The sequence below is a fragment of the Epinephelus moara genome, chromosome 10 (genome assembly GCF_006386435.1).
Source record: "Epinephelus moara isolate mb chromosome 10, YSFRI_EMoa_1.0, whole genome shotgun sequence".
NCBI classification, from domain to species: Eukaryota; Metazoa; Chordata; class Actinopteri; order Perciformes; family Serranidae; genus Epinephelus; species Epinephelus moara.
Genome location: NC_065515.1, coordinates 2,799,343 through 2,824,872, shown reverse-complemented (window position 1 = coordinate 2,824,872; position 25,530 = coordinate 2,799,343). Strand labels below are relative to the sequence as shown.

Sequence of the window (25,530 nt, the reverse complement as noted above, 5' to 3'; positions counted from 1 at the left end):
AAGACAGATATCATGTCCTGATGTTTAGGGCCACACCTGTCACTGTAGCTCTCATTCTCTTCACTAGATTCTGATTGAAATCTTCTCCGCTCTCCAAACTCTGTGGGTTTAATTATTCCTTATGTGAACATGTGAGAGCAGAGTGTATACGTTAGAGAAGTGTGTGCATGACAATATGAGACAAATCCTGTCCTGTGTTGATTCAGTAAGAGACGGAGGGGACGATCTGGTGTCAGACATTATATTCCTCTCTGTAGGTCGCTGATGGAAACTGTAGCGCTGGTAACAGGAACCATCTCTTTCTGTTCTGGCTGCATCTTCAACACTGTTGTTGAAGCAACACATTTATCTCAGTCTGGTTGTTATAGTGACATTACAGACGTGCACAGAGCGACAGGTACCAGAGCTCCACACGGACACTTTAGCAAATGATCATTAAACGTTCATTTAAGTATCTCTTATAAACAAAGCAGGGTTTGATCAATTAAAGGTGAATTAGTTTAGAAATGAACCACTGTTGGCAGTCAGCCACCAAGATCACCCACTGAGACTAACCACAGTGGGACTGACGAGCACTCGTACTGACTTGTACAGCAGCTCCCTCAGGAACGAGGAGGAGAAGAGACAGAGGAAGGTTTACTTTGTCTTATTTTATGGGTGCAGTCTGAACCATCCCTCCCTTCCTCTGTGGGCTGTAATCAGTGATGGGTGAAAATGAACCAACAAGTCTTTTTGAACAAGTGTTTTCAGTGTGTGGTGTGAAGCCTGTCCAGCGTCTGAGTGCTCTTCAGTCCCCAACGTGCCGTAACGTAGTGCAGTCGAGACACTGAGTGAAGGACCGACTGAATCAGACTCAAGTCGAGACCTCTGTCAGTCAAGGCCAAAGGTGCATTCAGGTGCTCCTGGAATGTACGTTCTTCCGACTTCAGCATGTTCATTATAATGGAGACGACATGGACTCTAATCGGTGCATTAAAATAAAAACATTTATCTTCATTAACATAAACTCATCATGATGATGCATTCAGGAGAGGTTTTGTGTGTCGGACATGTCTGCACTGTCACAGGCTGTCACACCGTTCTGCAAAAAGTATCAAACTCCAAGTGTTTGATAACTTAACACGAATCAGTTCAAAGGAATCAATCGTGTGACAGAACCTGTCCGCCCGTCGCTGCTTTTAATGTGACACATGCAGGACGCTGTGGGTGTGATGAGCGGTGCAGCCTGTGGGGGGCGCTCACTGCACTGCAGAATAAACACAGGGATCATCTTCTGTCTCTGTGTCGCCCTGCAGCCGCTGCGTCCTCACACACATCAAGTCTCAGCTGAAGTCAAAGTACCTCTATAGTCACCACTGTGGGACACAAAGCATTCTGGGATACATGTCACACTTTGAATGTTTAAACACTGAGGACAGTGAAGGGGGAGAGTCTGAAGCTTCCGGGTCCGAGTTTTGCTCTGTGTGTGTGTGTGTGTGTGTGTGTGTGTGTGTGTGTGTGTGTGTGTGTGTGCGTGCGTTCCTAAATAAAACTGTATAAAGTGAGGACAGTAAAAAGAGTTGACTGTGGTGGTTTACAGGGACACCTGGACATCACCTGTTTCAACACAAAGCAGAATGATGTGATGTGGAGGAGTGTTACTGGTCTGACCTCAACCATCCCAGACCTGATCCCAGACCTGATCCCAGACCTGATCCCAGACCTGATCCCCTCCTCATAGTCACAATCTGTATGCAGCAGGTTGATGAACACGGGGGTGTGTCCACATACTTTTGGCCATGTAGTAAAGAGAGAGGGGGAGAGAGAGAGAGAGAGAGAGAGAGAGAGAGAGAGAGAGAGAGGTGGGGGGGTGCACCGTGAGTGTGAAGCTCCGCCCCCCGCGGGACGCACCGGGAGCAGCAGTGAGGACGGAGCCGGTGACCGAGACAAACGCTCCTTCTGCAGCTGCAACAAACTTTCTTCTTCTTTGTCCTGATTTCTGGTCCGGCTCGGCTCGGCTCGGCTCGGCTTGGTTCTGCAGCGGCGGAGCGGAAAGTTTGGGTCCGGGAGCAGAAAGGAGGGACCCGGGCAGAGCGGGATCAGAGACCGGAGAGCCGGTCCTGCTGCGGGGCCGCGGGTCTGTGTGAAACTCTGAAAGTGCAGCTGTTACATAAGAGACACAAAGAAGACCTGAACCCGGACCGAGAGCTCCGGAACCCTGATCCGGACTCCGCTGGACCGGTTACTCTGAGCAGGACGCACATGGACGGAGCGGCGGTGTGCGCGCACGCGGGCCTGCAGCGGCTCTGATCCGGTTCCGACGGTTCACAGAAAACATGAAACTTTTGGACAGTTGGTCCCGGAGCCGGATCGGGACCCACGCGCCGGTTTTAAGGTGAAGAAGAAGTCGGATGGATTATTGATCATCAGTCAGAGAATGAGTATTGATTATTGATCTGATCAGATCATCGTCAGTGAGCCTCGGAGTCTTTGATGTGTTCTGGTTCCGGTCCCTGCGGGTCTGCACGCGCTCACAGCTGAAGACAGGAGACGCGGATATTCGGCGGGACGCAGCGCGCCGCTCCGCCGCACATGGAGCGCTCCGGGCGGCCGCTGCTGCCGCTGCTGCTCGGCCTCCTGCTCCGGCTCTGCTCCGCCGTCACTGACGACCGACTCATCTCCGACCGGTACGCGGTCTACTGGAACAGCTCCAACCCCAGGTGAGACCCAGACCCGGGCCGGTGTGAGACCGACCGGGGACAGGGGAGACCGGGAGCAGTTGGAGCAGAGCAGAAAACTGTGAAATGCTCCTTTAATCCCCAAAACTTTAGCTCACGAGCCAGATGTTCTTTTTTCTCTTCATCCACAAACACAGTTTGTTGATCTGACCTCAGCTCTGTTTTTATTCTCAATGTTTTAATCAAACTGAAGAAAAGAGTCAAATTAAACAGTTTTATCTTTCAGCCATAAAAAAAAAAATCATCTGTAAATAAGAAATAAAAACATCATCAGGATGAAGCAGCTGCAGAATCAAAGAGTTAACGACTCTGACGTGAGATTATAATCCAAATTAATGAGAGTTAAACAGCTCAGTAACGAAGATACAAACTGAACCATCAGTCAGAGTCATCGGCCCGAGGTGGAGACTCTGGGGGGACGCAGGGGACACGTCCCCGTCACTATTTACAACATGTGCATTTGTGCATGTGCTCAGTGAAAATATGAGACGTCTTAAACTGCTGCAAAAATATTCACCACAATGAAGAAAATTTAATGTTTGATGCTCCAGATTTTCTTTGGGACGACTCCCAACGTCTGGTTTCATATATGTACCTGCCCCCTCGATGCTGAAGTGACCCCGGGCCCCTCTGAGGCCCCTCTGAGGCCCCTCTGGACTCACTCTGTACAGACTGACAATATTGGTCATATTAATATAATAAAAATAAAAACAGATAAAATCTCCCACATATTGATTTTATTCAGTCAAAAACTTTCAAATGTCAAAGTGTTCAGACAAAAAGGTCATTTTAAAAATCTGAAATATTTTTTGTGACAAATTAATTAAATAATTCTGTAGAATAACATTCAGTTTAATTAACAACAAAATAATTTCAATGAGTCGTTAATTGTTGAAGTCATTTAAAAAGTAAAAACATTTAGAGACGTCAAGATGAACATTTTCAACAGTTTTCTAATATTGACTAAATGAATCATTTCTTTGGGACAGGTTAGGGACTGTTCTTAATTTATCAGAGGAAGTGGCGTGCTGCGGTGTGACGCTCCCTGACTGACCCTCCCTCCACCATGAACCAGTTATTAGATTTTTAAAACTCACCCTTTGACGTTTCCTGACGTTAAAAAAAGTCAGTTTTTCACTGTCGTCGTGCAAACAGTTTATTTTTGGCCAAATCTTAAAAGAGACATAAAATAAAGTGATTTTGATGAAGTATCAGTATTTTCAGATCAGATTTTTTATTTTTTCTGATGGAAGTGTTCATGAGACACGATGTGTCGAAGGACCGTCAAGAATTTGAAAATCCAACAATAGTTTCTGTTTTTTACAGTTTCTGGTCGATAAATGATGTAACTTTGGTGATTTTTAACGAAAATATTCAACTGTGTTTTCTTTAAAAGTTGGCCGTAAAATAAATAAAAAAATACCAACTGTCCCTGATAAATGACAATAACCTATAAATAAACAAAGTGCGTCGGAAGCTTTGGTCTGAAAACTCGACTAAAATCAGTTTATAACAACAAAAACGATGAACGAAGAAACTGTAAAAGTTCAGACAATTAAAATGATTATTGAATGATTCAAACTGATATTGATCATTTCATTTCTTTATACACGAAATGATTTGAAGTTAACAGGAAGTGTGTTACAGTAAAAACAGTCCTGACTCAGATCTTCACTCTGTGACTCCGTCTGAATCTAAACTCATTTTATTAAAAACCCGTCGTATGAATCTGAAACACGCGGCCGACGTTTATATAAAAACACAGAGTTTTAAACATGTACTTCCTGTTCCACCTGACCCCGGTCTCCCCTACAGCCCTGTGACCTCTGACCTCTGATCACTGTCTTCTCTTCTTCTGTGGTTTTTGGTCATATTTCAGTGTCAGTTCTGACTGAACTCTGAGATCTGTCCTCTGATTGGCTGTCTGCTGTCTGAACGGTCCAATAGGAGTCTGAAGTGTTTGCTGGTTTTGTGGTTTTATTTTGGCGGTCTCACAGTAGGAAGGAAATAAACCGGAGAAATTAAAGTTAGAGAACAAAAACATGTTTCAGTCCTCGGAGAAAACTACTCTGTGTGTGTGTGTGTGTGTGTGTGTGTGTGTGTGGCCTGCCATGTGTGAGTTTACAGCTTCCTGGTCCGTGTTTTTCTGCAGTATTCCTACAGTTGTATCTGTGCTATTATAGTATAGTTTTCTGCTGTATTGATGAAGTTCCTTCTGCAGTATTCCCACTGTGGATTCCTGAAGATTTCCTGCAGTAATTTTTGTAACATTCCTGCAGTATTCCTTCAATATTATTCATAGTATTCCTGTGATATTTTTGTGGTGTTTCTGTAGTATTTCTACAGTATCCCTGTGTGTGTGCCTAGAATATTCCTGCAGCATTCTTTGCAGCATTCCCACAGTATTTTTGCCAGTATTCCTGTGTGTATTCCTGCAGTATTTCTGTAGCATTCCTGAAATAATCGTGCAGTGTTTTCTGTAATATTCCAACAGTATCCCTGTGTGTGCGCCTATAATACTCCTGCAGCGGTCTTTGAAGTATTTCCTGTATTATTTCCCGTAGTATTTCCTGCAATGTTTCTTGTAGTATTTCCTGTAATATTTTGTGTAGTATTTCCCATAGTATTTCCTGTAAAATTTCCCGTAGTATTTCCTGTAAAATTTCGTGTGGTATTTCCTGTAGTATTTCCTGTAATATTTTGTGTAGTATTTCCCGTAGTATTTCCTGTAGTATTTCCTGCAGTAATTCCTGTAAAATTTCGTGTGGTATTTCCTGTAGTATTTCCTGTAATATTTTGTGTAGTATTTCCCGTAGTATTTCCTGCAGTATTTCCTGTAGTATTTCCTGTAATATTTTGTGTAGTATTTCCCGTAGTATTTCCTGCAGTATTTCCTGTAAAATTTCGTGTGGTATTTCCCGTAGTATTTCCTGTAATATTTTGTGTAGTATTTCCCGTAGTATTTCCTGTAATATTTTGTGTAGTATTTCCTGTAGTATTTCTTGTAATATTTCCTGTAGTATTTCCTGTAGTATTCCTTGTAATATTTCCTGTAATATTTCGTGTAGTATTTCCCATAGTATTTCTTGTAATATTTCCTGTAGTATTTCCTGTAATATTTCTTGTAGTATTGCCTGTAATATTTCCTGTAGTATTTCCTGTAATATTTCTTGAAGTATTTCCTGTAATATTTCTTGTAGTATTTCCCATAGTATTTCCTGTAGTATTTCTTGTAGTATTTCCTGTAATATTTCGTGTAGTATTTCCCATAGTATTTCCTGTAGTATTTCTTGTAGTATTTCCTGTAATATTTCCTGTAGTATTTCCCATAGTATTTCCTGTAGTATTTCTTGTAGTATTTCCTGTAATATTTCGTGTATTTCCTGTAATATTTCTTGTAGTATTTCCTGCAGTATTTCCTGTAAAATTTCGTGTGGTATTTCCCGTAGTATTTCCTGTAGTATTTCCTGTAATATTACGTGTAGTATTTCCCATAGTATTTCCTGTAGTATTTCCTGTAATATTACGTGTAGTATTTCCCGTAGTATTTCCTGTGGTATTTCCTGTAGTATTTCTTGTAATATTTCCTGTAGTATTTCCTATAGTATTCCTTGTAATATTTCCTGTAATATTTCGTGTAGTATTTCCCGTAGTATTTCCTGTAATATTTCTCGTAGTATTTCCTGTAATATTTCTTGTAGTATTTCCTGTAGTATTTCCTGTAATATTTCTTGTAGTATGTCCTGTATTATTTCTCGTAGTATTTCCTGTAATGTTTCTTGTAGTATTACCTGTAATATTTCTTGTAGTATTTCCTGTAGTATTTCCTGTATTATTTCTCGTAGTATTTCCTATAATTTTTCAGGTGAGGTTTGGTGTGTTCTGACCTCAGTCTTGTGGGTCAGCTCTCGTGTCTGTCGTGTGTGGTACCTCTGACAGAACGTGTGAAACACGTGCAGGTGGTTCCTCTGCAGAACGTGTGAAACACGTTCAGGTGGTTCCATGTGCAGGTGATTCCTCTGCAGAACGTGTGAAACACGTTCAGGTGGTTCCTCTGACAGAACGTGTTTCACACGTTCAGGTGGTTCCATGTGCAGGTGGTTCCTCTGCAGAACGTGTGAAACACGTTCAGGTGGTTCCTCTGACAGAATGTGTTTCACACGTTCAGGTGGTTCCTCTGACAGAACGTGTGAAACATGTGCAGGTGGTACCTCTGACAGAACGTGTGAAACACGTTCAGGTGGTTCCTCTGACAGAACGTGTGAAACACGTGCAGGTGGTACCTCTGACAGAACGTGTGAAACATGTTCAGGTGGTTCCTCTGACAGAACGTGTGAAACACGTGCAAGTGGTTCCTCTGACAGAACGTGTGAAACATGTTCAGGTGGTACCTCTGACAGAACGTGTGAAACACGTGCAGGTGGTTCCATGTGCAGGTGGTTCCATGTGCAGGTGGTTCCTCTGACAGAACGTGTGAAACACGTTCAGATGGTTCCTCTGACAGAACGTGTGAAACACGTGCAAGTGTTTCCTCTGACAGAACGTGTGAAACACGTGCAGGTGGTTCCTCTGACAGAACGTGTGAAACACGTTCAGGTGGTTCCTCTGACAGAACGTGTTTCACACGTGCAGGTGGTTCCTCTGACAGAACGTGTTTCACACGTTCAGGTGGTACCTCTGACAGAACATGTGAAACATGTGCAGGTGGTTCCATGTGCAGGTGGTTCCTCTGACAGAACGTGTGAAACACGTGCAGGTGGTTCCACGTTCAGGTGGTTCCTCTGACAGAACGTGTGAAACACTGGTTCCGTGTGGTACTTCCAGGTACTGTGTGGTACTTCCTGGTGGTTCCGTGTGGTACTTCCAGGTACTGTGTGGTACTTCCTGGTTCTGTATGGTACTTCCTGGTTCCGTGTGGTACTTCCAGGTACTGTGTGGTACTTCCTGGTTCTGTGTGGTACTTCCTGGTACTGTGTGGTACTTCCTGGTTCCGTGTGGTACTTCCTGGTTCCGTGTGGTACTTCCAGGTACTGTGTGGTACTTCCTGGTACTGTGTGGTACTTCCTGGTACTGTGTGGTACTTTCTGGTTCCGTGTGGTACTTCCAGGTACTGTGTGGTACTTCCTGGTTCCGTGTGGTACTTCCAGGTACTGTGTGGTACTTCCAGGTTCTGTGTGGTACTTCCTGGTTCTGTGTGGTACTTCCAGGTTCTGTGTGGTACTTCCAGGTTCTGTGTGGTACTTCCAGGTGCTGTGTGGTACTTCCTGGTTCCGTGTGGTACTTCCAGGTGCTGTGTGGTACTTCCTGGTTCCGTGTGGTACTTCCTGGTTCTGTGTGGTACTTCCAGGTGCTGTGTGGTACTTCCTGGTTCCGTGTGGTACTTCCTGGTTCTGTGTGGTACTTCCTGGTTCCGTGTGGTACTTCCTGGTTCCGTGTGGTACTTCCAGGTACTGTGTGGTACTTCCTGGTTCTGTGGTACTTCCTGGTACTGTGTGGTACTTCCTGGTTCTGTGGTACTTCCTGGTTCTGTGTGGTACTTCCAGGTACTGTGTGGTACTTCCTGGTTCTGTGGTACTTCCTGGTTCCGTGTGGTACTTCCAGGTACTGTGTGGTACTTCCTGGTTCTGTGTGGTACTTCCTGGTACTGTGTCGTATTTCCTGGTTCTGTGTGGTACTTCCTGGTTCTGTGTGGTACTTCCTGGTTCTGTGTGGTCCTTTTCGGAGGCTGCTGGTGCTTGAGCTCAGTGTCGTCACTTCACAGTCACGTCTGTGTGTTTGGAGGGATTTCTTCAGTGTCTTTTAGAGACACTGTCAACGTTTGTCAGCGGCGTGTCTCTGACTGTAGCTGTGACTGGATCATAGACCAACACTCAGTTTCTCCATCAAACCACAAAAATCAGTTTTTTGTTTTTAGCCTCGAGTCGACGATACAACCTGAAAAATTCTTCTTCTCTTGACTCGTCAGCTGAAACCTGAACAACAAAACAGTTTTCGTGTCTGAAAATAATAACTGTAAATATTTCCTCTTTACATCGTTCACATGTGATTTAATGTCACGTCAGTTTCAAACTTCAGTTTGACTCAATGAGTTTTTAAAGGACAGAATAATAAATCTCTTCTTTCCTTCACATGTTGAACATTCGACAGGAAACAGACCTGTTCCGCCTCATCTGAAGATCTCTGTAGTGTTTTCTGTGTTAGTCCTTTAATATTCCTGCAGTATGTTTGTGCTCTACTTTATAATCATAATTATAATTATTAATATTCTCTCCAGTTATTTTCTGTAATATACCTACAGTATCAGTGTGTGTGTGTTCCTACAGTATCAGTGTGTGTGTGTGTGTGTGTGTGTGTGTGTGTGTGTTCCTACAGTATTCTTATTGTATTATTCATATTATTTTCTGTGCTGTGATCACAGATCAGTTCAGAGATATTTTTCAGCCTCATTTTGCTCATTTAGAAAATCAGTGAAATAACTCCTGTTCACCGCAGAGCGCTGCTGTTAATACGACGACGACTGTAAATAATAATGATAATAATAATAATAATAATAATAATGATGATTTATTTATTTGTTCGTGTGGATTTTTTGTTTTTTTCTGTTTTTTATTTTGAAAGTCGCTCAGTGTTCAGTTTATTAGGAACGTTTATCTGAATCAATCCAACAATAACCCTCTGTTTCATTTTCAGCTCGTGATGGAACTGTGAGATTATTGACAGGTGTTTCTATTATTTAGTCCAGCCTCAGCGATGTGACCAAAATAACAGAAACACCTGTCAGGATGATGTCACACTGTGATGTGACCGCCGTTAGTGTCCTCGTCTGACCTTCAGAATAAAAGCAGTTGAGTCTTCAACATTTCAGATCTTTAATGCTTAATCAGAGAGATGATGAGCCGCAGTCTTCCTCACTCCAAATAAAAGAAATACAGCTCAAGACATTTTATATTTTACAGTCACGTTTGCTCAGACACAAAAACTCAGACGTTCATCTGTTTATTCGAAGCAGTTTTTCACAGCTGCAGTGTGTGGGACAGAAACCTGCTGCAGATACTTTAATTTAAAAAAACTAGAATAAAATAAATAATAATAATGATAATGAACCAAACCAAAACATGGAGCTTTAACCTGTTCCAGGTCGTGACTGACCATCATTTTGATTGTTGATGATTTCCTCGAAGAATCAGTCAGATGTTTGGTCTGTAAAATGTCAGACAGCGTCCAACAGGACGTCCTCAAACGTCCACAACACAAAAGTCTTCAGTTGACAGAGGAAACGTATACGTAAAGTATTCACATTTAAGAAGCTTTTTATTTTTCATCTTAAGAAAAACTCACACCAATCAATCAGTTATCAAATTAGCCTGGGATTAATTTAATATTGATTAATCGATTAATCGTCTCAGCTCTGAACCTGAAACTGCAGAATGAACTGAAGTCAAACTGAAAACGTCTGAATAGTTCATATTGATCCTCTCAGGTCGTTTTGAGGCTTTGAGGAATGCGTAATTATTTTTAGATGAATCGATTGATTGTTTTTCAAAGAATCAACGTCTGATCAATATTCAATATTATATCAATAACTTCAACCAGATGAACTTTCTGTTGATCGACTAATTAAAGGATGTAGAAATCTTTTTTTTTTTTTTTTACTTTCCTGTTTTGTGCAGTGACTGAATCATGTTGTGCTTTGTGTCCCTATCGTGTTGCCGTCCCATCGTGTGGACGCAGTTTTTCTTCTGTGTACTTTCACTGCAGTTTTCTGTCCCTGAACTCAAACTGATCTCAGAGCTGCTGCTGCATCTCAGTAAATGAGATTAGGAGGAAATGAATGTTTCTGTGTGGCTGCAAACACACACACACACACACACACACACACACACACACAAACCTCAAAAATGTTAATGTTGTTAAAGTTTCCTACGAGAAAAATGTCCCAGAATGCAACAGAGACAGAGGGACGGACACAGAGAGAGACACGGAGGAGCTCCTGATGGGTTTAATAAAGAGCCTGAGTGAGTCACACAAACAGGAAAACATGAGTTCATCAGTCAGCGGTCTGCTCCTTCTTCTTCTTCTTCTTCTTCTTCTTCGTCTTCTTCTTCTTTTTCGTCTTCTTCTTCTTCTTCTTCTTCTTCTTCTTCGTCTTCGTCTCCTCCTCCTGTTTGTTGGAGCTGCAGATCCAGAGTCAGATTTACAGAGGGTCTGAAAAGACGTTTAATGTGAGAAATGTGAAGAGCAGCATTAGAACAACTGACCTTCCTCTGACCTTCAGTCCTACGGCAACAGATGAGGGTCAGTTTGACTTTGAGTTTGTTTAAATGATGTTCAGAAATCGTTTCAGAGCCAGACGTCATTTCTAAAACTCTGCAGGTGACGTTCAGGTGTGACAACGTTTAGAATACATTTGTTGAAGTGTGTGAAACTGAGCGCTCAGAGTTCCCACATTGTGTGTGTGTTCCTGAAGTTACACATGTACAAATAAAGAGGGATTTATACTTGAGCGTTGAACTGACGCTGTACCAGCCTGACGTGCACCTCACACAGTTATGTCACATACAGGGTTCCCATGGTCCTGGAATTCCTGGAACCGTCATGGAATTTGTAAGAATCATTGAAAGTTTTGGAAAAGTCCTGGAATTTTTTTTGTGTGTGATGAAAAAGCTGACACAGCTTCTGCATTTTGAATATTATATTTGGCAGTTGTGTGATTTCGATAACATTTCATTTAATTGTGCTGTTGTACTGGAAAGTCCTTCAAAAGACCTTGAATTTGATGTTTAAGAATGTTTTGGGACACTGACTGATTTAAAAATGATTTGATGGATTTCACAAAGCGTCTCTGATCAGAACTGTTTCCATAGCAACTGCAGTGGCTGTTTCAACAAAGTTCCTCGGACACTCAGTTTGGGAGATGTCTCGGTTTTAACTTGTGCTTCCACAGTTCTCACACCAGGCGGGAAAAAGTTGATCGAGGTTTATTGAGAATAAAAAAACCCAAAGCGTCAGGCCGATCTGTCCGGTCCTCTCTTGACTCCAGGTCCTGTTTCTGTATTGCTTGTTATTATACGTCAACACAGCAGAACACGTCAAAAACATATTACGATCCAGATCAGCAAACGTCATGTCGTCTTTTACACACATTGTTCACGCTCTCCTTATGCCATGCATGATTAACTGCCTTAGTGCACATGCTGCGTCTTTAACCTCCTGGAGGTTAAAGATGCCTGAGGTTGCTAAGCGACCATAACAGCACAGTATCACAGCCTGTTTACCTGAAACCCTGAGGGCAGAGCTGATCTACTTCCTGTGTGTCTGTGGGACAGATGTGACGCTCTGACAGTTCTGCACTAACATGATCAACTTCTCCTCCATATTTATCACACACTGATATTTACTGAAGAAGGAAAGATATCTGTCAGCTGTGATTGGTCGGTCCTCGTCACATGACATGTGGTGCACGCTGCTGCGTTCCAAAGATTGAGCTCTGTTTGTATCAGGGAGCAGCTGTTGTGCCCTGAAAAGTAGACGCAGCGTCACTCTGGCGTTTGACTGCGCCTGTCGCGTGGAGGTGGAGCTACATGGCGAAGGAACAACGTCAGGAAGTTTCTGCACCGAAAAATAAAACACAAGAATTAAAAATGATTTTATTTTGATATTTTTTAATTTCAGATGTTTTGTTAAAAAACAAGATGTGTGGTGATGTCGTTGTTCTATAGACCTGTTCTATAGAACAACAACATCAGAGAAACAGTTCAATCAGGAGTTTTTATGGTAACAGAATGTTTATTAACACGTGAATGAATGAGAATGTGGAAAGTCTTTGGTGATTAGACCCCGTAGAGATGGTTTGATTTAATGAGGAGGGTGATGAATCCATAGGGAGTAGTGAGGTGAGGAGAGTGGGGTGGAGAGAATGTGAAAGGGTGAGCACGAGAGAGGTCTTCCTGATTGAACTTACGCTGAGCTTCATGTTAACATGTTGACTTCCTGTGACGCTGTTCTCTGCTTTGAGGCTTCATCAGGTGGTGTGTCCCAGGTGTGTGTCGTATCATCTCGTTCACGATAACACTGGTATCACTTTTAATATGATATGAAATACTCATACCATGATACTCACAATATTTGGACTTGTCGACATAATGACGTCATACTGTTACCCACGGCAACAACAAGCATGGCTGAGAGCTAAATCCTGATGGACTCCTCTGTGGTTCCAGAAAGAGGAGCAGCTTCAGTAGTGTGGAATAAAGTGTGGCGTCCTGAATGTTTTCCTTCTCTTAGCGCTCAGAGGGAACTCATTCAGCGGCTCCTCTGGCAGCAGCACAGCGTCTCTCCCTCTCCTCTCTGATTCTGTCACAAACCTTTGCTGATGGAAACCTACGTGAATAAACTCCATATATGTGACTGTCTCATAACAGCCTGTCACAGGTTACAGCCTGATGGTTAGAGGAGAAATGGCAGAGCATAAAAACACAGAAGGAAATCAGCTGTTGATTTATATATATAGATCCCAGGGGACATTTGTTTAAATGTGTAATTAGTGCTAGATTTGATTTAGTTGAACTATTAATATTGTGACAGGATCTGAATCTGACTCTGAGTTACTGTTGTTGTTCACAAACTAAAGAAATGAAACATCATTTTAGTTTTTACTGAAGATTTGAAGCAAACTGTGAAACTACATCACTGATTCTGTTGCAGTTCTATCTTCTTAAATTAATAATAAAATATTGTCATATGGTCAAGAAAATCGTTATCACAAAAACCTGAACCCTGAAATATCCTGATATTATTTTAGGGCCATATCGCCCAGCCCTAAGATCCCACTGTGTTTCATGCTGCCAGTCCTCCCAGTCCTCCCAGTCCTCCCAATATATTTCATTTAAATTAAAGTGCTGCGACACTCAGAAACATAAATGTAGAAAAGTTACAATATGAATCTGACACGTTTAAAGAAGATGATAACATGAGAAACATGAGCAGTGAACGTGTTTCAGACGAAGAGACCAGATGTTTTCTTCGTGCCGTGTTCGGCTGTGATGTCACAACTTCTTCTTCTTCTGTTGTCACACGTGTCTTTGATCCGTCGGCTTCACGGCGTCTCTCAGTTTGTGGGTTTTGGATGATCACATGATGCTGTGAGTGACTGCAGCTCTGCGTCTGATTGGCTCGTCAGTGAGTCTGAACATTAAACACGGTTTATTGTGTGAAACATGAAACACACTGTGTGTGTGTGTGTGTGTGTGTGTGTGTGTGTGTGTGTGAGAGATCATTCCCATTGTGTTCCTGGAAGTCGGACGTGCAACTTCAGATGTGGTTTGCAGAGAAACACGCCTCCTCTGGGTTTTTTTTGGTGGTATTTTGGACCAATGAGGCGTCAGCGTGGCGTCAGCAGGGAGAGTTTCTGTCAGAGCCGCTCCTCCAGTTATTTTTATATTCTCTCCTCCTCGTGTCTCAGCACTTCATCATGCTTTCTGCTCCCCGCTCATGCATTTTAATGTCTGACCCACATTTCATCTGCACACACACACACACACACACACACACACACACACACACCAGGGGAACTTTGAAGTCCTGGCTGGAGCTCAGTAAGGAGGAGGAGGAGGCGGAGGGGGGGGGTCGGGGGGGGGGGGTGAAGAGCTGCAACCTTTCACTGTGTTCTGATGAAACTGTTGGTGAGCTGCAGAGAGACGAGGTCAGATCAGGAGACGAGCAGTGCGTCGCTGCAACAAACATCACAGTTCATCTCTCTGGGTTAAAGGTCCACCTGTTAGCTTAGCTTAGCATCCAGGCCTCACAGTCATGGAAAACCTGGAAGAGTCAGGGAATTTCACAGTCTGATTTTCCAGGCCCAGATAAGTCCTGGAATCAATAGAAGTCTTTAATTTATTAAACTCCTGGAATTTTGTTGTTGTAGTAAAATAAATGTGTAACCTAACGTTGAGTTTGTTTTCTGTCAGTTAGCCGTCGACTCATCTGATGTTTGATACAAAAGAAAAACGTTCCTCATGTCTCTCCTCAGGACAGCCTTCACTCTTCAGATGTTACGTGTACATGTGACAGCGTGGTGGCGTCTGTTACAGGAAGTGAGACTCTCCTGCATGTGTGTGTGTAGAAAAGTAACGTAACCTGCCGACACAGCGACACACACACTTTTTCAAAATGAAAATTGAATTCTGTAAAAGTCTAATATTGTACCTGTAGCGCCCGCTCTGCTCTGCGTGGAGGTGCTGCCCAGGTAAATGATTAATATTACAAATTAAAGTTTTTGCAGCCAAATACAATCAAAACATAAATTTCTTTTTCTGTCCATTAGAAACATTTTCTTCAATAAAACTTCAGATAAACAGACTGAACACTTTATGGTCGCTCAAACAGACACTGACAGAGTTTTACTGTCAGAACACAATTTGCATTAAAAGGTACGTGATACATCCCATAATATCACAGTTTATGTTCCAGCAGAACTCGACGTGTCGCACAAGGTTTAAATCACAGTAATATTGCATCATGGCTGAGGGGCGGTCACAACATGGTGCCGTGGTGTTTCTGCTCCTGAAGTCCTGAAACGTGTCAAAACAAACAAACGAAAAGATCCAGTGACGAGAAATAAATTCAGACAGTGAGACGTTCATCGAACCTGCGCAGAGATCTGTCACTTCCTGTTTCAGACGGTTCTGTGGTAAGACACATTTTCACACGAGGCCGAGTGAAGATATCGTCTGCAGACATTTATATAAGAATTATATGAAATAAATAATCAGCTCCAAACACACAGAGACTCAGATCATTAATTATGAATGAGTGACTGAGTGAATGAGTGAATGACTTTATTTCAAACCGAAATAAAAAAAATAAAAACAAACAAACAGCAGTGTCTGGAGAGAAGCAGGTAGAAGTGGAACTTAAACGTCCTGCCTCTTTCTGACATTTCTTCTTTGATTCAAAATTATTTTAACAAATTCTCAAATTTATTTCCAACTGATATAAAACTGTGTGCGGTCTGTTCACCACCCAGCTCAATATATAAGAAATAAACCCAGTTTAATCTGTTAATGAACTCTGCAGTCGTCTGCTGCTTCAAACCATTATTATTATTATTATTATTATTATTATTATTGTTTATTGTTGTTGTTGTTGTTGTTGTTATTTTGCTGCTGAGTGTTTTTAACAGAATCTTTGTTCAGTCTGGAGATTTAATTTCCTGTAAATCAGAAATCCTCTGATATGGTGAAACAAACTGAATCGACTGACCGTGATGATGTCACAGACTGACAGATAATTACATCATGTTTTATTTCACTCCTTCATCACTGTTTAAGACGAGACATGTTTATTTCTTCAGCACATTTTAGCATCAAGGCGAATCAGAGTTCTCTACATCAAATATCAGAAACACACTTTATAAAAGGACATTTAAATACAGTTTATTAAAGAACGAGAGAAAAGACATTTAAAAACAGCGTAAGAGACGAAAAGATGTTTTTGCACATTTAGATTTAAAAGAAGAAAGAAAAATGAGGTAAGAACAGTTTAGATATGCAGCAGAGGGTGCGTAAAAATAATGATAAAGTTTATTTATATGTCACGTTTCATACAATAAATGCAGCACAAAGTCTTGACAATAAGGGCTGTATAAGCTCTGAGTGCTTCACATGAAAACAGACATAATGACCATAGAACAGACAAACAAGGCCATTTAATATAAAAGGACATTTGAAACAGTTTGAAACGTGAATTAACTGATTCATTAAAATCACAGAGCTGTAAAACTATAAAATATAAAATCAAGTAAGAGTTTAAAAGAGTTGCAGCAGCGTGAAGCGTAAACACAAATAGTTTCAGACTGTATGAGGACGTCAGAGTGAGTTAAAGTCTAAAGTGAACAGATATGTTTTTAGCTCTCTGTTAAAAATATTTAGCGAGCAGCTTCTCTGATATCTGTGTGTTCAGTAGCTTTGAGGCGTCACTGACAAAGGCTGCATCCCTGATCTTCCTCCAATAAACCAGCAGCAGATGATCGCAGTGTTCTTGGAGGCAAATAGTTACCAAGGCAGTTAGTGATGTAGCTCGGTCCCAGCCCACGGAGGGCTTTGTATACAAGGGGGAGGAGCTTAAGATCACCTGTTAATGTAACAGGAAGTCAGTGCAGAGCAGCTCAGACTGGCCTCATGTGCTCTCTCCTCTTGGTTCTGCTTAAAGTTAATGAATTCATTGATGAGGTCAAAGAGGTCAGAAATAACACATGAATTCTTCCTGCTGCTTTTTGAACATGAGAGATTTAATTTTCTGTTTTATATTTTTGAAATAAATACCAGTCAATCATTGAATCAGTCCACTGATCGTCACACAGCTGATCGTCCCACAGCTGATCGTAACACAGCCGATCGTAACGCAGCTGATCGTCCCACAACTGATCGTCACACAGCTGATCATCACACAGCTGATCGTAACGCAGCTGATCGTAACGCAGCTGATCGTTCCACAGCTGATCGTCACGCAGCTGATCGTAACGCAGCTGATCGTAACACAGCCGATCGTAACGCAGCTGATCGTCACACAGCTGATCGTCCCACAGCTGATCGTAACACAGCCGATCGTAACACAGCTGATCGTCCCACAACTGATCGTCACACAGCTGATTGTCACACAGCTGATCGTAACGCAGCTGATCGTCCCACAGCTGATCGTCACACAGCTGATCGTAATGCAGCTGATCGTCACACAGCTGATCGTAACGCAGTTGATTGCCCACAGCTGATCGTAACGCAGTTGATCGCCCACAACTGATCGTAACACAGCTGATCGTAACACAGCCGATCGTAACGCAGCTGATCGTCCCACAACTGATCGTCACACAGCTGATCGTCACACAGCTGATCGTCACACAGCTGATCGTAACGCAGTTGATCGCCCACAGCTGATCGTAACGCAGCTGATCGTCACACAGCTGATCGTAACGCAGTTGATCGCCCACAGCTGATCGTAACGCAGTTGATCGTCCACAGCTGATCATCACACAGCTGATCGTCCCACAGCTGATCGTCACACAGCTGATCATCCCACAACTGATCGTCACACAGCTGATCATCACACAGCTGATCGTCCCACAGCTGATTGTCACACAGCTGATCATCCCACAACTGATCGTCACACAGCTGATCGTCACACAGCTGATCACCCCACAGCTGATCGTCACGCAGCTGATCGTAACGCAGTTGATCGTAACGCAGCTGATCGTCACACAGCTGATCGTCACACAGCTGATCGTCACACAGCTGATCGTAACACAGCTGATCGTCACACAGCTGATCGTCACACAGCTGATCGTAACAAAGCTGATCGTCACACAGCTGATCGTAACACAGCTGATCGTCACACAGCTGATCGTAACACAGCTGATCGTCACACAGCTGATCGTCACACAGCTGCTCGTCACACAGCTGCTCGTCCCACAGCTGCTCGTCCCACAGCTGATCGTCACACAGCTGATCGTAACACAGCTGCTCGTCACACAGCTGCTCGTCACACAGCTGCTCGTCACACAGCTGCTCGTCCCACAGCTTCTCGTCCCACAGCTGATCGTCCCACAGCTGATTGTAACACAGCTGATCGTCACACAGCTGATTGTAACACAGCTGATCGTCACACAGCTGATCGTCACACAGCTGATCGTCACACAGCTGATCGTAACACAGCTGATCGTCACACAGCTGATCGTCACACAGCTGCGATTTTAAAATGATTTTTAAAGGAAAGTTCCAGTTCGTGTCGATCAGACCTGAAAACACTGAAACAGCTGTGGTGATAATTTCAATAATCACATGACGCTGTCACGTCTGCACGTTCAATAACATCTGTTTATGTTTGCCTGTGATTATTTATCTGGATGTGAACGATCAGTTGGAATCTGAGTGTGACAGTTGGACGTCAGAGTTTTTCTGAAGTGACTGATTTAAACATTAAAACAGTGGCGGCAGCTTCAGGAGGTCACAGAGCTGACCTGCATCACAGATCAATATCATATTTCTTTATTAATAAGCTCCTGTTTGTTTAACGTGTTGACGTTCAGTCACAGGAAGCTGATTTAAACTCTGTGTGGGATTCTGATATTAAAAGTTATTTTCCTCCATCATAATTTGAAACTGTGGAAGTGTGGAAACAGATGCAGATTATTTCTGAGTGTAAATATTAATCTGTAGTTTATCTGTGAACTCTCGCTGAGATTAAGGACGAAGTGTTTTTATATTGTAATTTCATCTGAACATCATCAAGTTGAAGCAGCGTCACATATGAATTTATTTTCACCTCAGTCTGATTGGCTCGTCGTGTCCTGATGACGACTCGTCCTTTGATAGAAAAAATCCTGTCGGCTCGTTAAAACACTTTATCATCGGATCAATATTTATATTGATGACATCATGAAATCACAGCTGGTGGTGGTGTCACGAAGAAATGACTCTTCACTCTTTAAACCTGCCGACAGTTTTCACGTTTGAAACAAAAAGGAGCCGAGACGACGGAGACGTTCAGAAACGTAATAATTATTATTTATGTCATTGTGTTTATTCCTCAGAGTCCGACAGGAAGAAACAAACAGAATCTGAAAAACACAGAAATGAGTCAAATTTAAATTTCAGCTTAAAATTTAAGTTATTTTGTTTTCCGTGACGACTCAGCGTGTCACTTCCTGTTTTAACTCAGGATCAGCTGACAGGAAGTCACCGGATAGAAATGTTTAATAAAACTGAAAAAATGTCAAAAGTTCAACAACACAAACAAACAAACAAACAAACAAACACACAAACAAACACACATCAGATTCGTGTTGATTCTGGTTTGTGGCTTTCTGATTTGTCATGAACAGACGTGACGGCGTGCTGTCATGTGATCAGTCAGTGTATGAAGGTCAGACTGTTACATGACCATAAAACAGGTTCACGTGTCTCAGTCTGATGACATCACACATACATCATCAGCTCTGACGTCTCTGTGTCCGTGTTCATGCTGAGGCTTCACCACATGAAGCGCCGTCCCAAACCAACTAATGAGGAGAGGAAGTGTGTCATAAAACACTCCGACTGCGAGCTGACCGTCTGCAGCACAGAGCTGCGTTCACCATGACGACGCTCCGCACACATAAAGTTCCCCATCACAAACACAGGACGGTTTGAGACGGTATGAGTTCAGACAAATTAATTAATCTGAAAACAATCAAAATAGCAAACTGATGAAAGAAATGAAAGATGATGTTATCAGAGACTAAACGGTGACTCAGCTCAGCAGCAGGAAGAAAAGACGACACAAACACACGTGACGATGACACAAAGGAATGAGAAAATATAAATAAGACCATAAGTTGATTAAAGTCTTTACTGTATAACAGTAGGGTTATGAAGGGTTAATCTTGGTGACCCTCGTCTGGTCTGTGGAAAACTGCTCCGACATGTTTCCTCAAACATCACTCAGACTTGATTCCACAAAGACTCGCAGACATGGTGCGACGGGTCACAGAGAGACGACAGCAGCAGTTTAGTTGTTGGTGTCAAACATGTCTGCAGCTCAGCGGGCATCTCTCCGCCCAGCGTCTCCTCCACCTGCTGATGACGTCAGCTCAGATCCTACGTCACGTTAGAAACGTTGATATGACACGTATGAAACGTCCAAATGTTACGTATCTGTGGTTTGTAGAAATGCCACATTTTCCTCTGGTGAGCGTGCAGGACAAAATGTTAAACTGTAGTGTGACATCATAGTGTGACATCATGGCGTGATGCTGTAACCTGACGCAGCCTCACATGTGGCGGCTGTCGGGGTCTGTACTCCTTTCCTCTATCTTGGCTCTGATTGGTCCATGGGGTCCTGGTGGAGGGACCTGGAGGTTTGTGGAGCTCAGAGCAGATGGTGACCTTTGACCCTTAGAGACAGAGTCAGGTTACAAGAGGGTCCTCTGAGCCCTGAGCGCAGACTGTCAGGCTGTCAGTCACATGGTCAAATGACATGTGTTTCCTACAGAGTGTAACTCTTATTTCTCGTCTGTAACGACTCATCAGGTGATGAAATAAAGTTTGATTTGAATAACTGAAGAATAATAATGATCATGTGCCGTCGCTGACTTCCTGTCTGACAGAGAATCTGAACCAATCAGAGGACTTTATTTTGTAGAATCAAACTGCCTTTGGAGAACGTGAATGTGTTGAGACTTGACTTCTCATGTTCCTCATGTTCCTCATGTTCGATATGTTCCTCATGTTCCTCATGTTCCTCATGTTCGACATGTTCCTCATGTTCGACATGTTCCTCATGTTCGACATGTTCGACATGTTCCTCATGTTCCTCATGTTCGATATGTTCCTCATGTTCCTCATGTTCGACATGTTCCTCATGTTCGACATGTTCCTCATGTTCGACATGTTCCTCATGTTCCTCATGTTCGACATGTTCCTCATGTTCGACATGTTCCTCATGTTCGACATGTTCCTCATGTATGAGCATATAACTCCCATGTTGGCCTCTCTTCATTGGCTCCCTGTCCAGGTTAGAGCTGATTTTAAGGTGCTGTTAATGACATATAAAACTTTAAATGGTCTGGCACCTTCTTACCTGACAGAACTCGTTGATTTTTATTTGCCCACGCGGTCTCTTCGCTCTCGGGGGAGTGGTCGTCTGTGTGTCCCATAGGTCAAAAAGAAGACTGTCGGTGAGCAGGCACACCGACACTGTGGAACAGCCTGCCTCTTGAAATTAAACAGGCTTGCTCGATTGAGGTCTTTAAGCAAAGCTTAAGACCCACTTGTTTTTTGCTGCGTACGTATTGAGTCTTAGCTAGCTTGCTTTTTCTTTTTTTTATGGTGTCCTGTTTTAAATTGTCTTTGTGTTTTTACTAGTGTTGTGTATGTTTTTACTAAATTCACCTGTACAGCACTTTGATGTAAAGTGCTGTACAAATAAATGTATTATTATTTATCCAGAGGAATTGTTGTGATAAAGACAATCAGTGAAGTGTAAGAAACTAAACATTACAGCCCAGAGACAATAAAGAGTCACCTGAGAGAAGCTCCGCCCACTGCATGTCTGTCATCCAGGTGCTCAGCTGTTTAGTCTCTGCTGTGTGTGTGTGTGTGTGTGTGTGTGTGTGTGTTTTAACAGGATTAGCCTGCAGCAGCTCAGGTGTCTCTCTAACAGGATTACTGCGTCCTCCTGAGTTCACTGACGGAGCGTTAATCCCAATTATCCACCGCCGCAAACAAAAGAAGGTGTTTGTTTGTGGACGGAGTCACAGAGGGGAGGGATTCAGGGCGGGTGGTGTTTAACACCCCGCCTCCACCTCCTTCAGGTGGTTCAGTGTAACCAAACACACACAGCGCTTTCTGTGATCTGGCTCCCGATTGGTCCTCCTGCAGGTGGGAGGGGCCTGTTGCTGCAGGTTCAGGTCCCGGCGGTCCAGCTGTGAAACATCAGCGTTGTCCTGACCTGCTGCCAACGTGCCCTCAAGCACGCTGAAGTGTTTAACTCCTTCATCTCCTGAGAGGCCGTTTCCTGCCCGCAGGATTCAAACCTGCTGCTCTTCTTCTTCATTTCCTGTTCCTGTGTGACCGCAGTTCATCCTGCAGCTCAGCCGCTCGCTCACAGAGAGGAAAGATTATTGAACAAAAGATTAATTCTCATGTTAAAGATCATTTTCTGGATGTTTCAGACAATCGCTGTAAAAACAGTCTGAGTGTTTTTTATTCTGTTTCAGAATAAAGTTATTGTTATGTCTAGGGCCCGACCGATATGGATTTTTTGGGGCCGATGCTGATTCCGATATTATGGAATAAAAAAGTCTGATAACCGATATATTGGCAGATTAAATTTTTAAGTTTTTCAATTTAAAAAAACCCGAAATACCTGCTTTTGATGGCTTAAATATAGTTCAAACACTCGTTACAAAGATATAAATTGAAGGAAGAACATTTTACTATTTTCAAATACTTTTATTATCAGAAACTGTGTGGAACAAGCAGCATATGAACAATTTGAACACAAAATAAATCAAAAATATGATGTGCAAAAAGGCAGTAAACCTCTGGGAAATAAAATAATCATGCAAAGTCTGTATGAATTAAGACATTTACATGTATGTTCACAGTACCAGAGTTCTTCTTATTATTGCCAATTTAACAGAGGTAGGTTATAGTGCAAAAAGTAACTCAAGGACATTATTTCTAAGTAAAACACCATATTCCCTGCATTTTATTAGTGATGAAAATATAAGTGTTAACATCGGCGCTCTGATCAGAGCACAGAGAATTATGTAGAAACAAGACTACTGTAAAAATATAAAATAAAAAATAGGTGCATTATGTTTCAGTGTTTAACACTAGTATGTAAAATATTTCAAAATATAGAATATGTTAAATATGTTCAGGTTGTAAAGTTTTAGAAATATAAAGATATGTGTGTATTATGCTACAGTGAACAACACAGCGCATACACACAGAAATAGAATGAGAAATATGTGCTTCATATTTTAAATATACAGTGGAGTGATGTTGTGAGTTTAAATCAGGATCATGATGTAAACTACAAAATGACATTAGCATAAATGCCGTTCTGCAGGATGTCTGTCTGTGAAGGGTTTTGGGAAAACTGTTTATACGAGATGAAGACTATATTTTTTTAATTAACATAAAACTTCCCATAGACATTTTTTTTTACAAGAATTTCTCAGATTTATTTATTTAAAAAAAAAAAAAATTGAACAATGACCCAAACGGAGACAGGGAGTTTAATAATTAAATACAAACTGTATAATCAAAGAGAGTCTGACAGGAAATGGAACATTTTCACACTGTAAATCAAACTGGAAATCATTATTATCATTATTACTATTATTATTTATTATTATTATTATAAGTATTCATTAGTATATACAAATAAAGCTTTGAAAAAAAACAGATTTACAAAACAGAAAGATTAAAGTTTAAGAGCGACATTTTTAATTTAACCCTGCGGCAGACGGAGTCACTGCTGAACCTGGTCTGACGTGAATCTCAGAGTCTCCGACCTGAAACCTGATCCCCGCACAGCCTCGTGATCCAGAGTCTTCAGGGTTAAAGCCGCGGTCGCTAACTTTGTGTCAGATTTCTATTTGAATTCAATTTTATTCATAAAGCCCAATATCACAAATCACAATTTGCCTCACAGGGCTTTACAGCATACGACATCCCTCTGTCCTTATGACCCTCACAGCTGATCAGGAAAAACTCCCCAAAAAAACCCTTTAACGGGGAAAAAACGGTAGAAACCTCAGGAAGAGCAACTGAGGAGGGATCCCTCTTCCAGGACGGACAGACGTGCAATAGATGTCGTACAGAACAGATCAACATGATAAATATTCAGAGATTAATTTACTGTCAGTATTTTCACACAGCTTATCATGAGAGAGATCATCTGTTAAAAATCACAGAACAACCAATCAGAGCTGAGGAGGCTGTGACACAGCTGTCAGTCACTGCTGACGCACGGAGGTCAAACTGTCAAAGCCATCAGCGCCGATCAAACATGAATCAACACTCTGTCACTGCGGTGATTATTTGTCTCCTCAGCTGTTTTCACAAACAGATTTTACGACTGTTCAGCTGTAACATGAGAGTCTGTGACCCGGCCGCCTTGTTGGAAGCAATCCAGCTGAAACAAAGCCCCGCCCACCAGACAGACCAACGTCATCATGTTACAGCTGAACAGTCACTGCAGTATGTTGAATATCAGCTGATCAGACGGGATCGATTGGTAGCTCTGACTCTCAGCTGATCACTGAGTTTTGCATCAGTAATCAGCAGTGAAGGTCAGTGTCAATCAGCTCCACAATGAGCTGATGAACGAGGTGCACCTGAACTCACCACAGAGATTTCAGAGGCTGACCGGACCCTGAACACACCATCGAGATGTTCACGGTCACATTAAGTAGTGGTTCATTTGTTTCCTAAAGTTTGTTTTGTGTGTGTGTGTGTGTGTGTGTGTGTGTGTGTGTGTGTGTGTGAGATTAATTTGCACGTCATTATATTTTTCAAACTGTTGTTGATGTCACAAGTACTTTAACATAGAACTTGAATGTTATACAGCAAATGGCGACATTTTTTGGAGGGAGGTTATCGGGGCGGCTGTGACTCAGAGGTAGAGCGGGTCATCCACCAATTGAAAGATCAGCGGTTCGATCCCGGGCTCCTCCAGGCTGCATGTCGAAGTATCCTTGAGCAAGATACTCAACCCCAAATTGCTCACGATGGCTGTTCCATCGGTGTGTGAGTGTGTTAAAACTGAGTAGCAGGTGGCACCTTGTATGGTAGCCTCGGCCACCAGTGTATGAATGTGTGTGTGAATGGGTGAATGTGACTGGTAGTATAAAAAGCGCTTTGAGTGGTCACTAGATGACTAGAAAGGTGCAGGTCCATCCATGCAGGTCCATTTGATTGTAACCAATCACAACGCACCACATGGTGCAGAGCAGATGTCACGTCCCCAGACCTGTTGCAGCTGTCACTAACTCACATCACAACCGGTATGAACAGTTTAAATATTGGTGTCATTATTCCTCCCGCACAGATCACATGCATCAGACGGTGAACAACGAAAATATTCAAACATTTAGAAGAAGATTAGTTTATCATACAGACACAGTTATGACAGCATCAGAAATAACATCAGTCGTCTTCATCAGCTGAGACAAAACTTTATCAGTGCGATTGTTTTTATAATTTGAATTTTTATGTAACAAACTGGAGGGAAAATACCTGAAAAAAACAACTCTCTGTTTGAGATAAGA

At 42.3% G+C, this 25,530-nt stretch overlaps 1 protein-coding gene across 1 annotated transcript in view; it reads left to right on the top strand.

Moving 5' to 3' along the window:
- The first annotated feature begins 1,894 nt into the window (after window positions 1-1,894).
- Window positions 1,895-25,530, top strand: part of LOC126397092 (ephrin-A2-like) — a 113,239-nt gene continuing 89,603 nt past the window's right edge. Inside the window, exon 1 of the mRNA XM_050055592.1 lies at window positions 1,895-2,699. Coding sequence (XP_049911549.1) covers window positions 2,572-2,699 — 128 coding nt within the window. The 5' untranslated portion in view covers window positions 1,895-2,571. The remainder of the gene's footprint in view (window positions 2,700-25,530) is intronic.